Here is a 13,604-nt window from a genome sequence, read left to right as displayed (position 1 = left end):
TTACATTTATTTTGAATGTATTGAATTGAATTGATGCCAGCAACACACAAACACATACACGCATACATCATTAACCCCCTGCAGCTCTTACTCTTACCCTAATGCACTTAAATGCTTTTTGCACTTATCCTGCCCCTCCCTACACCCCCGCCCCCCTTCATATGCACAACAGGCGAAGGAACTGACAATTTCACTGCATTCTTTACTTTAGTAATGATATGCATGTGACAAATAAACCTCCTTGTATCCTTGTTAAAAAGTTGGGACAGGCATTTTGTCAAATGAACTCGGGCCCAAGACAGCAGCATTTCTTTGCATGGTAGAGTTTTAAATGATGTTTTCTAAACAAAGTTCGGTAGGAGCCCATAAGGTTGATTGACAGGCATCACTCACCCTACTCCCGGTCATAGGGTATAAAACCATCCTTGCTGCCCTTTACGTCATGCTGGAGGTGCCCTGCTCCTCCATTTCACTATTAGCTCAAAGCTCCAAATGGCCCCTTATCCATATGGGGGTGTTAGCGGACATCACTCACATCCGCTATTGGCATCCCAGGACCATGGCCAGCTACCAAGCCAAACTTACCATTCTCTGTACTCACCGACCTCAAGCAATCCAACAGGCGAACTAGTGAATAATATTTGTGGATGGAGCATCAGACAATAGTAGGCAATGGTTATTCAATGTTTTCCTGAGCCCATACCATGATTTTGTTTATAGAAACAGGTCTGTTTTTAATGCAATGGCCTAAGGTGTTGGCCACTCAGTACTGTTGTCCTGCCCTGTGCCTTGTTTACTTAGCTTGGATTCTCTCAATAATTTGAATGACATTTGTCCTGTACTGTATATGATGAACTCTCCAAATTATTTGCAATTTCACATTAAGGAATGTGTGTATTGTTGCTCACACATGTTTTCACATAGTGTGGCGAATACTAGCTTAGAAATCTAGACGCCCCTAGCGGCAGCAAATGTGGGTCTGGCTCGTCAGGCTAGGTGAATACCTCTGCATCTTTATGTGTGAGAGACTCTGCTCCCCTGGGCTGCTCTTTGTTTCCTCTGGCGCGGTGCCACTAGTTAACCTACGGTAGTTTGTCGTGAAATGTTCCTACTTGTGTTTTCTTTGTCATTACACAACTTTGTTTGCAACTCATTACACAACTTTCCCAGCCTTTTGTTGCCTCCATTCCAAAGTTTTTGAGACATTTTACTGGCATCAAATTAAAAATGAATATATCATTTGTATGAAATAGAAAATGACGAACGAAACATTTGGTACTCTATAAATGTTGTTTTTACTATGAAATTGGTCAATTTTCACATTCTGTCTTTATTTACATTTTACACATCATCCCAATTTTCTTAGAAACAGGGTGTCATACCACCACACCCTCTCATTGTTCTGTAACAAGTGTGTGTATACAGTTTTAGTGTTTTTTTTTTCTTTTCATTCCAGCATCAGAACACTGGAAGAAAAATCCAGTGACTGGCGTCTTCTACCAGGTCAACGTAAACTCTGCCCTCACTTGGCACCAAGCCAGGAGGAGCTGCCAGCAGCAGGACTCAGACCTGCTGAGTATAACTGAGCCCCAGGAGCAAACCTTCATATCAAGTGACTCAAAGTGTTTTTTTCTCTCCATAATCAGTGGGCTTTATTACCCATTGCAGTACAGCAATACGACTCCTGTATTTTCTCAATATGACACAGTGACTTCTCAATACACAGGCCTCACAAGTGGGTTTAAAACGATATTTTGGATTGGACTGAACAGATTAAATACTGTGAATGGCTGTATTGAAACTAGTGGCTTTAGTGGACTGTATCTAGGTGAGGTCCGTGTGTAGCAGTGTCGCTTTGGCGTGTCGGTAAGAACACTTCTTGAGACTGGAATGCAGTTAGCTGTTTTAATGCAAATATTCAGGCAGCACAGTAATACACAGGGGTCAGATGAGGCACCACTGGTATAAAGCTGAGGAACTTCCCACACGTTGTGGTTTTATCTTCTTAATTATTTAAGGTGAATTATTATAGAAATTGTGGTCTAAAAGGAAAGACAGAAATAATAACTTGGTTGGCATAAATTACACCAATCACTTACTTTACACAAATAAACATACATATGAAACCTATGAAACGTCTCTGTGTAATGTATTAAATATTTCAAGTTCTTGGATCAATATGTTACCAAACACGTATACAGGATGAAATGCACATTGCTAGGCGTTCACTTAAGGTGCTAATGGGCAGCAATCACGTGCACAAAGAATGCTTCACGGAGATAACAGCAATCACGTTAACATACGAATCTGGATGCTATCTGCTATACAACTTGAACACATTTGGATGCTAGCTGTTAACGATAGACTTCAAACACAATTGCATTAACCTAGACCTAGGCATCATTTACATTTGCATATGGCTAAGAGCTAACCAAAAAGATTGTATGACAAACGAACTTTCTATAGTAAGGAATGCTTTCTAATGAACAAAGGAATCAACTTACAGTTCGTCATGGACGCACAATCTCTACTTAGACTAAACGGTAAGTAAATTATAATGTTAGAAACTGTTAAGCTAGTTACTACACGGATGTAACAATCAGGAACAATGTCGGAGATCTTCTACTTGCTGAATCACCCGCGAACTGTCTGTAGCCTACAACTTGCACGTCATGCGCGTGCGCAAGTGCAGGGCTTTCAGTCTCTATCAGTGGCCTTCGTAACATAGCCGCCCCCACATTTGGTAACAAATGTGATCTTCTAGAAAGGCCACGAATCCTCACTCCAGTCACTGTCCGCCGCCATCGTCGTCCGGGATCTCAGGTAGAACGATGAGACGAACAATGGGTCTGGTGTACACTTTATCCTTGATCTGTATCTTCGCTGACCTAACGTGGTTGTCAGGGCCTGGATACACCTCTACCACCTTCCCAATTTGCCAGAGGGAACGTGGTATCTGTGGGTCCACCATCATGACTACAGAGCCCACTGTGAGGTCAGGAGCTGGAGACGTCCATTTCCCTCTCCTCTGCAGGCCAGGTAAGTAGTTCTTCACGAAAGCAGTCCAGAATCTATCCGCTAGGACTTGAGAGTGCCTCCACCTCCGACGTCCAAGGAGCTCTGATTGTGGATAAACTACCTGAGGCAGTGCGCTGTCAGGCCGCCCCAATAGCAAGCAATTGGGTGTCACCGGATCCAAGTCAGCTATGTTTGCAGAAACATAGCCTAGTGGTTTGGAGTTGAGTATTGACTCAATCTCAATGAGGACGGTTCGGAGCACCTCTTCACTCACAGTCTGGGAGCCAATGGTGGTGTATAAGGCTGTCTTGACCGAGCGAATTTCACGCTCCCATGCACCACCAAAGTGGGGAGCAGCAGGTGGATTATAGTGGAATGAAATTTGTTGCGCGGCAAGATGTTGCTGGACATCAGGGCTTATGTTGGAGAAGGCTTCCTTCAACTCTTTCTCTCCTCCTCGGAAGTTGGTTCCTTGGTCCGAGTATAGCCCGGCTGGCTTGCCCCGCCGGGCTATGAACCTCCGTAGAGCCATCAGGAAGGAGTCGAGGTCAATTGAGGTTAACACATCTATATGTACCGCTCTGGTGGTGAGGCACTTAAAAAGTATCCCCCATCTTTTCTCTGTTCTTCGTCCCAGTTTTACCACGAGCGGACCAAAGCAGTCGATGCCACAGGAGTAGAAAGCAGGCTTGAACAACCTGAGCCGAGCTGGTGGCAGGTCGGCCATCTTCTGGACAGCTGGCTTCGATCTCCATCGACAACACTCCAGACACTTTCGTTGGTGGCTCTTCACTGCCTCACGGCCTCTCAAGATCCACACTCTGCGCCTCAATTCAGCGAATACTCGCTCAGGTCCAGGATGGCAAAGTTTTGAGTCATACTCCTGAATGAGCAACTTAGTAGAAGGGTGGCCTGGATCAAGCACAATGGGGTGAACTGTTTCTGGATCCAGTCCCTCCACTCTGCGGAGTCGCCCTCCTACTCTGATGACCAAATGGGTTGAGTCAAACTCAGGTGACAGGCAAAGAAGACGGCTACTGGATGCTACAGGTTTACCTGCCTTGAGAAGCTCGTAGTCACTGGCAAAACTGTGTTGCTGTGCCTTCTGGAATGCCAGCATTTCTGCGGCTTGATACATACTGGCCGCAATTGGTCCAGACAGGCCGGCCGCCCCGTGAAGCTCTTGCGCTAGCGATTCCACAAGGTCTTTCCAGGTCTTAAATGTAGGCCCGTCTGTTCCTGTTGCGTCAGAAGTGTGCAGCCCACAGAAGGTAGAACGCTTGAACTCTGTGGCATCCTCTACCACTGAGTCATTAGATGGAGAAAGAATCGGCCACTTGTCAGGTGGTAACTTCAGGAAGTCTGGTCCTTCACTCCATCTGTTGGGTTGAACTAACTCTTGCAGGGTTTTGCCCCTAGTGAGGTCATCGGCCGGATTCAGGGATGACTCAATGTATCGCCAGGCTTTGAGGTCAGTAAGCTCTTGTATTTCCGCCACTCTGGTGCCGACGAAAACTTTGAAGCGGCATGACTCCGAGTGGAGCCATGTCAGGACTGTTGTTGAGTCGCTCCAAAGGACAAGGTGGCGGATGTCAAAGGTGAGCTCACCTTTCAACAGCTTTGCCAACTGTGCCCCGGTCACTGCGGCACACAGCTCCAGCCTGGGAATTGAAGTCTGTTTCCTAGGTGCAACTCGTGAGCGAGCAAGGAGAAAGGCAACATGAATCATGCCTCTGGAATCTTCAGACCTAAGGTAGGTGACGGCCCCGTAGGCCTTCTCGGACGCATCACAGAATATGTGAATGTCTCTCTGGGTGTCTGGATGATCCATGTCTGCTGGTGTGTAACATCTCGGTAGCTGCACATGAGGTAGGTGTTCAAGCTCGCATTCCCAACTTTGCCAAGCTGTCAGCAGGTCTTCAGGGAGATTTGGATCATCCCAATCCCTTTGCTGGTCCCATAGCCGCTGAACCAGTATCTTCGCCCGTGTAGTATAGGGAAGTATGAACCCAAGTGGGTCATACTGGCTGGCTAACACACGGTAGATGTTGCGCATGGTGGTCTGATCGTAGGTTACTGTTCTGTGCTTGTAGCTGAAGGTATCGGCACCACAATGCCAGATTAGGCCTAGCGTTGACTCAGGTGCTTCGCCCTTGTCATGTGCCAGCCACAGTTCCAGCTTGTCGGACCTGGCCTCAGCAGGTAGGTGGTTTATGACCTCAGGCTGGTTACTGGCCCACTGTCGGACTTCGAATCCTCCAGAGGCAAGGAGGCTTCTGAGATTGTCAATCAGTTGCTTTGCTTCTCTGGCAGACGGCAGGCTCTGCAAACAGTTGTCGACATAAAAGCACCTCTCTATGGAGAACCGCTCCATGCTGTTGGGACCGCTGTGGTTGAAGACATGCTGCTGTAGCGCATAGGTAGCACAACACGGGCTACAGGTGGTCCCGAATGGCAGCACTTGCCACTCGTAGACCTCAGGCGTCTCTTCTCTCTGCATGTGGCGCCAGATGAAACGCAGAAGGGGCTTATCTTCAGGCAGTAACAGCACTTGGTGAAATATACCTTTGATATCACCACTTATGCCAACACTGTGCTCTCGGAACCGCAGAAGGACTCCGAGTAAGGAAGGGCTCAAAGTAGGGCCAGGCAGCAGAGAATCATTCAGACTCACGCCTCTGTATTGAAAGGAACAGTCAAACACAATGCGATTTTTCCCGTTATGCTGCACCATGTGGTGCGGGATGTACCATTTCTCACCACCGGATGGAGCATCATGTCCAGGTAACCTCGCGACAGTGCCGGCTGCTTCCAATTTCTTTATTTCTCCTTCATAGGTGGCTGCACTATCCATGTCTCTCAATAGGCGTTTCTCTAGGCCTCTGAGCCTTGGCATCACAGCCTCCATTGGAGCTTGAAGGGTAGGAGAATTCTTTCGCCGAAGCAGAGGGGTAGCATATCTGAGCACGCCATTAACCTCTACTCTGGTGGTCTTGGAATCGAGGAGATCAATGGCCTGTTGGTCTTCTCGAGAGCGTGTCACCTGCTTCTCACCTCTAGCCGGCAAAACATCGAGCTGCCAAAGCTTTTCCACATTCCTCCGCAACTCTACTTCCAGTGGGCTGAGCGAGGTAAACAAGCACTGCTGGGATGACAATTTTAGCTCCGTGAGCCTAGCTGGACCTTGAAGCGTCCAACCGAGCCTGGTCTTGATTGCTGCAGGGCCACCTGGAGGTCCAAGACAAACAGGCTCGATGGGATTGATCAGGTGAGGATTGTCGGCTCCTATCAGCAGCAAAGGATTCACTCGGTCAAATGGCTGGAGAGGGATGTCACGGAGGTGCTTGAACTTTGACCTGAGGCTGGTCACAGGGTAGGTCTGATCAGCAAGGCTGAGGCGCTTTGATGTGAAGGCATCACCAATCACAAAGGCCTTGTTCGGCTGAGTAATGGGTGAGACTCGGAAGGTAACAGACATGCCGTCCAGTGTCTGCACATCCTGGCGAATGGTCCGCAGGGTCAACGTTTCTGGAGATCCTTGTAGCCCTAGCTGCTGTGCTGCGGCAGGCAGGAGCATAGTACGTTCTGAACCATCGTCAAGCACTGCGTAGGTTTCAAGTGTCTTGTTCTCATGACGGAGAAGGACTCTAACTACTTTCAGGAGGACACGACTAAACTCCACTGGTCGGTCCAGGTAAAGGATCTCTGTGGCAGAGCTAACAAGACATGATTCTTCCTTTGCAGGTTTGACATTGACATCATGCAGTATCTGGAGATGTTTACCTTGACACTTACTACAGGGTTTCTTAAGGGTACACTCTGCTGCAGTGTGCCCTCTTCCACATCGCCAGCAGCGTCGATTGGTCTTAATCCACTCTATGATCTGATTCTTATCAAATGACTTGAATGTCTCACACTGGCTTAAGAAGTGCTCCTTGCTGTCACAATATGGGCAGTAGGCTTGCGGTTTCTTGTTGCCTGTGCGGTCAGGTTTCTTCACTACTGGCACTGCCTCCTCAGCGCCGTGGAGTACTGTGGCCGGACGGGAGAGTTTGGAGTCACGCTTGGGATCTGCCTTCCGCTTACCATCTGTCTTGGCTGGCTCTTTCAAGATAGCTTGACCTTCACTGTCTTGACACCATGCCTCATATTCTAGCCATTCTGAAAAGTCTGTGAGGTTGTACCCGGTACCAGGTAGGCGGCACATACATCTGCGGAATTCTGAGCGTAGATCTGAGGGGAGTTTACTTAACAAACGTTCCACGTGGGACCCACACTCAAGCTCCACTGCGCCTTCATGACCCAGCGTCTGCAACATCCCCACTAAGGCACGCACTTGTAGGGAAAACTTCTGGAAGGCCTGTGAATCTCCCTGTCGGATATCTGGAGCACTCATCACAGTGGCAATTTTCTTTAGGGCCAGCTTCTGAGGTCGTCCAAACTTATCTGTCAAAGCAGCCATGGTATCTGCATAGGGTGTAGGTGAGTTCAGATAGGCATCTGCAATTAGACGAGCCTCCTCTAACTTGAGATGATCCAGAAGAACCTGATATCGGAACAGGTCTGTGGCATCAGGAGGTAGGAGGTTGTCCAATGCAATCTTAAGGCGGGTAAACTCACTAGGATCTCTTTTTGAGAAGTCAGGAATGGTTGGAATAGGTCCTCGGTAGGTTCTCTCTCTTAGGAATGCTAGTGGCTGCTGGACATAGCCATCGTGAACAGATGTGGTTGGCCCATAGTGCGAATAAGGATTCAGTGGCGTGCGTGTTGAAGTGAGGTTGGTTGATCGGCGTGGGTCTGAAGGTCTTGGTGGGTTCATGTTAGATGCAGACTGGTATGGAAACCCATCGGCATAAAGATGGCTGTTGGAGGCAGGCATATGGTACCGTTGCCTATAATCATGTGATGAAGGTAAGTGATCCTCATAGAGCTGTCGACTTGATAGTGGAGGAGGTGCCTGTGTGTTCTTAGGCAATGCTGACCTTGTTTGATCTTTGATCACTTGTAGCTCACTCATCATCCTGTTGATGGAGTCCATAATGAACTGCTCTCTCTTATTCACTGGAGTCGGGTCAACAGGATCATGGTGGTCTCTTTGTGCAGCATCTGGACTTACATCCCGTTGCTGATAAGGCTGTGAGTGGTGCTCTGAGTGAGGCCTGGACGCAGGTGTGCTTTCTGCCTGAGGAGCTGGTTTAGAGCTGGGCTGAGAAGGATGAGGCAGGTTAGGCTTTGATGTTAAAGCGTTGGCAGAGGTGAAGGGCAGATGGCGAAAGGATGGGATGGCATCAGGATAAGGACTTGGTGCTGACTGCTCATAAGATGACATCCCATAAGGTCTACTATGCTGCGGTGCTTCTGGCCCTTGAGTCTCATAGCCGTCTCGATGTCTAAGAATAGGCCAAGGAGGCCTATGATCCCTCTCTGGTGCTCCAGCTGCCTGTTGGTCCTCAATGGCATTCCACTCATCAATCACCACGTCATCACCCTGACTAATAGGGCTGGTAGAGCGAGATGAATATGGTGTTATCCTCCTGGCTTCATCCACTGTCCTCTGTTGTCTATCTTCTCGCCCCTGTGCATACTGTGCTGCATTACTTCCTTCTGATTGCACTATTCGCCGCCGGCCAGCAAGCTGGACATCATAATCTCTTAAAAAGGCAGGCTGACGAGACTGGCGCTTAGGGCGCACGGGGGGTAATAGAAGGTTACTAGGTGGATGATGATGCATTCTGAAAGTAAAGGAAAGGAATCCAAAGTAGCACTACTACTCCGGCTCGATGGACCAATATTGAAACTAGTGGCTTTAGTGGACTGTATCTAGGTGAGGTCCGTGTGTAGCAGTGTCGCTTTGGCGTGTCGGTAAGAACACTTCTTGAGACTGGAATGCAGTTAGCTGTTTTAATGCAAATATTCAGGCAGCACAGTAATACACAGGGGTCAGATGAGGCACCACTGGTATAAAGCTGAGGAACTTCCCACACGTTGTGGTTTTATCTTCTTAATTATTTAAGGTGAATTATTATAGAAATTGTGGTCTAAAAGGAAAGACAGAAATAATAACTTGGTTGGCATAAATTACACCAATCACTTACTTTACACAAATAAACATACATATGAAACCTATGAAACGTCTCTGTGTAATGTATTAAATATTTCAAGTTCTTGGATCAATATGTTACCAAACACGTATACAGGATGAAATGCACATTGCTAGGCGTTCACTTAAGGTGCTAATGGGCAGCAATCACGTGCACAAAGAATGCTTCACGGAGATAACAGCAATCACGTTAACATACGAATCTGGATGCTATCTGCTATACAACTTGAACACATTTGGATGCTAGCTGTTAACGATAGACTTCAAACACAATTGCATTAACCTAGACCTAGGCATCATTTACATTTGCATATGGCTAAGAGCTAACCAAAAAGATTGTATGACAAACGAACTTTCTATAGTAAGGAATGCTTTCTAATGAACAAAGGAATCAACTTACAGTTCGTCATGGACGCACAATCTCTACTTAGACTAAACGGTAAGTAAATTATAATGTTAGAAACTGTTAAGCTAGTTACTACACGGATGTAACAATCAGGAACAATGTCGGAGATCTTCTACTTGCTGAATCACCCGCGAACTGTCTGTAGCCTACAACTTGCACGTCATGCGCGTGCGCAAGTGCAGGGCTTTCAGTCTCTATCAGTGGCCTTCGTAACAGGCTGGCAATGGACCAATGGAGAGCCATTCCGTTATTTGAGATGGGGTTCAGGTACAGTTTTACTGGTTGTTTGTCTGGATAATGGACAGAAGAATAGGTTTCTGTAATGCTTTTAATGTTGATTATGTCAAACTTAAAGTAGTAATGGCTACGTTTTAAGATATTGACGCATTGTTCTTGTGATTATATTATTGTTTCAGGGCAGCCTAACAGAGAACATGGATGGTCCTGTGGCGCTCTCAGCACCATGGAAACTTATAGCTGGCAAAATAAACTCTGCTCAAAAAAGCTGGGCTATATCTGCCAGAAAGGAACTCCAAAACCCACTAGTCTTCCAGGTAAGAAGTAAATAAGTACAGTACCCTCCTACTAAAAACCGGTATAAGAAAAATAATCTGTTGGTGAATTATTGTCATTTTTCAATGAAACAAAATGGGGAATTATCCAACATTGAAAGGAAGCAAATGTATTTTGAGAGAAAGGAAAATCTCATGTAGAAATAAATATCCTTTAACAAAAACACGTCGCTCACAATTATTGGCACCCCTACTTGTAATACCTTTTTAAACCTCCCTTTACCAATAAAGCAGCTTGTATTATTATTCTATGACACCCCATAAAGATGGAGAATACACAGCAAGGGATTTAAGACCGTTCATTTTTACAAAACTTAACCAGATTGTCCAGATTCCTAGGTCCACACTTGTCCATTATCCTCTTTGACTCACCACTGTGTGTTTCTATGGAGTTTAGATCAGGGGACTGCAATGGCAATGTCCAAAGCTTGATTTTGTGTTCAGTGGACCATATTTGTTTTGATCTGGACTTTTGTTTTGGTTCATTGACCTAGTGAATGATCCAATCATGACCACATTTTAGGGCCTTGGCAGAGATGGACAGATTCCCTTTGAAAATGTTGGTGTTCTTGGTGTTCATGATACCATGCACCTTAATTACAGTACCCACAATTGCAAAACAGGCCATTGAAAAACAGCCCCACAATAGCACAGCCCCTCCAACATAATTCTCATTAGGCAATGGATTCTTTTCAGTATAATTATTCTTCTATGTACGGCAAACACACCTTAAGTGCATTTAGCCGAAGAGTGCCATTTTCATTTCATCTGATATAGACCACACTCCCAGACAAAGTCACTGTACCACTCAGTAACTCCTGCCATTTACATTGTTACTTAAATGACTGGACTGGCTTTAACCTGACATGCCGTCAAATAATCTAGTGAGGTCACTTTTGAAGACTTTTGTTTGGGACTTGGTAACCCCAAGATGATAGCTTTGTCTGTAACTTTATCATACCATCCTCCATACTGTCCGTGGGGGCAAGATAACCATGGGTCTTTGTCCAAGCATGTTTGTCAAATTTCCAGGTGATTCCATAACCTTTTAATCATTATTTTAACTTTAAATATAGGCATTTTCAACTAAATACCTTCATTGACATTCTCTGACAAATGTCAACACCCTTTCTTTTTATTTAGATTTAGTGCATTCTCTTGGCTTTCCAATGACTAGAGGATTTAACCTCAGTGACTTTATTTTCATACCACAGTGAAAAAGAAAGTCATGAACTACTTCTGAAAATTCACAGACACTCTGATTTACTTAAATGAGCTGCAAAAAGATAGGAACATGCTTCTGTTAGATTTGTATATAAGATTTTACAGGGGTGCCAATAATTGTGAACAACGTGATTTTCCTTTTTCCTCATTGTTTTCATTGTGGGAGTACAATGAATCACCAAATTGTTTAAATATAAACCTGTTTTAGTCAACTTTACTAAAGGTGCCAATAATTCTATAGGGTGTTGTAAATACTTTCAAGCAGTTAGTGATTTTGTTTATTGTTTCATTTCATAATCGTTTTCCTTTGCCATTGTCAAATTCCGTTTTGGCAAACAGGCCTCCAGGTTTCTTGCAGTGCTCCATGGATTCCATATGCAGGTCACTGCTATTTTCTGAATCGCACAAAGAACACGTGGAAGGATTCTAACACTCAGTGTTTGAATGCTGGTGGACATTTACTGAGCATTCATGATATAGAGGAGCAAAGCTTTGTGCGCTCGCAGCTTGGATACAGTGAGTCAGAGATTGTTGTGCATTATTACACTGATAACTGTACAATTGTACAGATTGCTTTTATCAACATTGACATTACCTTAACTTTGGTGGCCCTAATATGATTACATACATTACCTTATACGGATATGTTACCTATACCTATACCTATACCATCATTTAAGTTGGGGTATTGATTTCAACAGTATGGTGGCTGGGAAGTGCAAAACAAATGTATGTTTGCAGGTGCAAATTTACAAATCTAAAGCAAATTTAGAACCCTGTGAACACTTTTACCACAGGGTGAAAATGTTATCCCTTTAATGTCATCCAAGGAGCAATTAGAACAGTTGCAAATAAAAATCATTGTCTCCTGCCTTCTGCAGTGGAGACAGATAAGCTGTGGATTGGTCTGAATGACCAGAAGACGCAGCTGCTGTTTGAGTGGAGCGATCAGTCTGCCGTCACATTCACCACATGGGACACCGAGGAGCCATCTCACCACCGCTCTATAGAGGAGGACTGCGTCCTGATGGGAGGCAAAGTATGTCATCACACTTGGAAAAGTAAAACAATCAAGCTCTGATGTCAATGAAAGGTATAATGGGAAATTACACCATGTGTAAGACCTGACAAGGTGTGGGCTTGTGTGACAGGAAAGAGGATGGTGGTTTAATCTTTTAAGAGCAATTCTAACAACAATAAACAAAAAACACAATAGCCTAAGTGCATCAATGAGTGTAGTAAGTGCATGAGTGCAGCTGTCCGTAGGATCAGCAAGACTAATTGTAACTAGTTGTAAGTAGTGCTATGAGAGGAGTTGTAAGTACTATGTTATAACCTCTCTGTACACTTTCAAAGTTTACAATACTTTGGTTTGTTTGTAGAAACCCTCACCACACTATCACAATTATATTTTGAGAATTGTTAATGGCAATGCAGCGACATTGCACCTTGCCCTATTAGCATCACTGTGAGCCCATTCAGTGATAATGCAATAATGCTCTCGCTCAAAACGCCACCAATGAACGTAATTTTGCTCTGAATCGGAAGTTTGAATTCTTTAACTACCGTAAATAGACCCTAGGTTATTTTTACTACACTTTAAGAGTTGCAACTGTAAATTATCTACTACTATGATTTTATATTGATTAAGCAATGTTTTGAAATTATCCTCTCCTGTCATTATTAATTATGATTCATTCATTCCTTCATAATACAGTACATTGAGTTTTGACATACTATTGTTTGTTTTCATGCCCTTGTAACTAGGATGGACAGTGGAGGGATGAAGTCTGTGCAAGCAAGTATGGCTTCATCTGTAAGAAGACAGGGGACTCCACATCAGACACACACAACGATGCCCAAAGTGCAGGCTGTAAAGCGGTGTGTTCATTAAAACTAAAATTGTACTATATAATATATATATATATATATATATATATATATATATACAGTATATATATATATATATATATATATATATATATATATATATAAAACATTAATGTGCTTATATACTGGCACTCTCTAAAAGGTCCTAAATGTGTGTGTGTACAGTATGTATGTATTAATTGTGTGTGTGTGTGTGTGTGTGTGTGTGTGTGTGTGTGTGGTGGGGGGATCTCTCTGTAGGGATGGATCAGGCATGGCTATAACTGCTACTTTGTTGGCACACAAACAAGTGCATTTGAAGAAGCCAAAGAGCTTTGCAAAAGGAGTAGCGCCTATTTGGTCGATGTACAAAGCAGGTAAGAATGGGACAAAAAAACCCTAAATTAAGCATTGT

The 13,604-nt window shown here is 44.6% G+C and overlaps 1 protein-coding gene across 1 annotated transcript in view; it reads left to right on the top strand.

Moving 5' to 3' along the window:
• Positions 1-13,604, top strand: part of LOC134099069 (macrophage mannose receptor 1-like) — a 39,694-nt gene that overhangs the window by 3,204 nt on the left and 22,886 nt on the right. The window contains exons 4-12 of the mRNA XM_062551774.1: positions 1,457-1,612; positions 1,727-1,828; positions 2,905-3,039; positions 9,741-9,791; positions 9,941-10,078; positions 11,660-11,836; positions 12,202-12,359; positions 13,088-13,201; positions 13,451-13,566. Coding sequence (XP_062407758.1) covers positions 1,457-1,612; positions 1,727-1,828; positions 2,905-3,039; positions 9,741-9,791; positions 9,941-10,078; positions 11,660-11,836; positions 12,202-12,359; positions 13,088-13,201; positions 13,451-13,566 — 1,147 coding nt within the window. The remainder of the gene's footprint in view (positions 1-1,456; positions 1,613-1,726; positions 1,829-2,904; positions 3,040-9,740; positions 9,792-9,940; positions 10,079-11,659; positions 11,837-12,201; positions 12,360-13,087; positions 13,202-13,450; positions 13,567-13,604) is intronic.

This window comes from Sardina pilchardus, chromosome 2, assembly GCF_963854185.1.
Source record: "Sardina pilchardus chromosome 2, fSarPil1.1, whole genome shotgun sequence".
Taxonomy (NCBI): Eukaryota; Metazoa; Chordata; class Actinopteri; order Clupeiformes; family Clupeidae; genus Sardina; species Sardina pilchardus.
The sequence above is the reverse complement of the archived record's forward strand: the minus strand, read 5'-3'. Positions and strand labels throughout refer to the sequence as shown.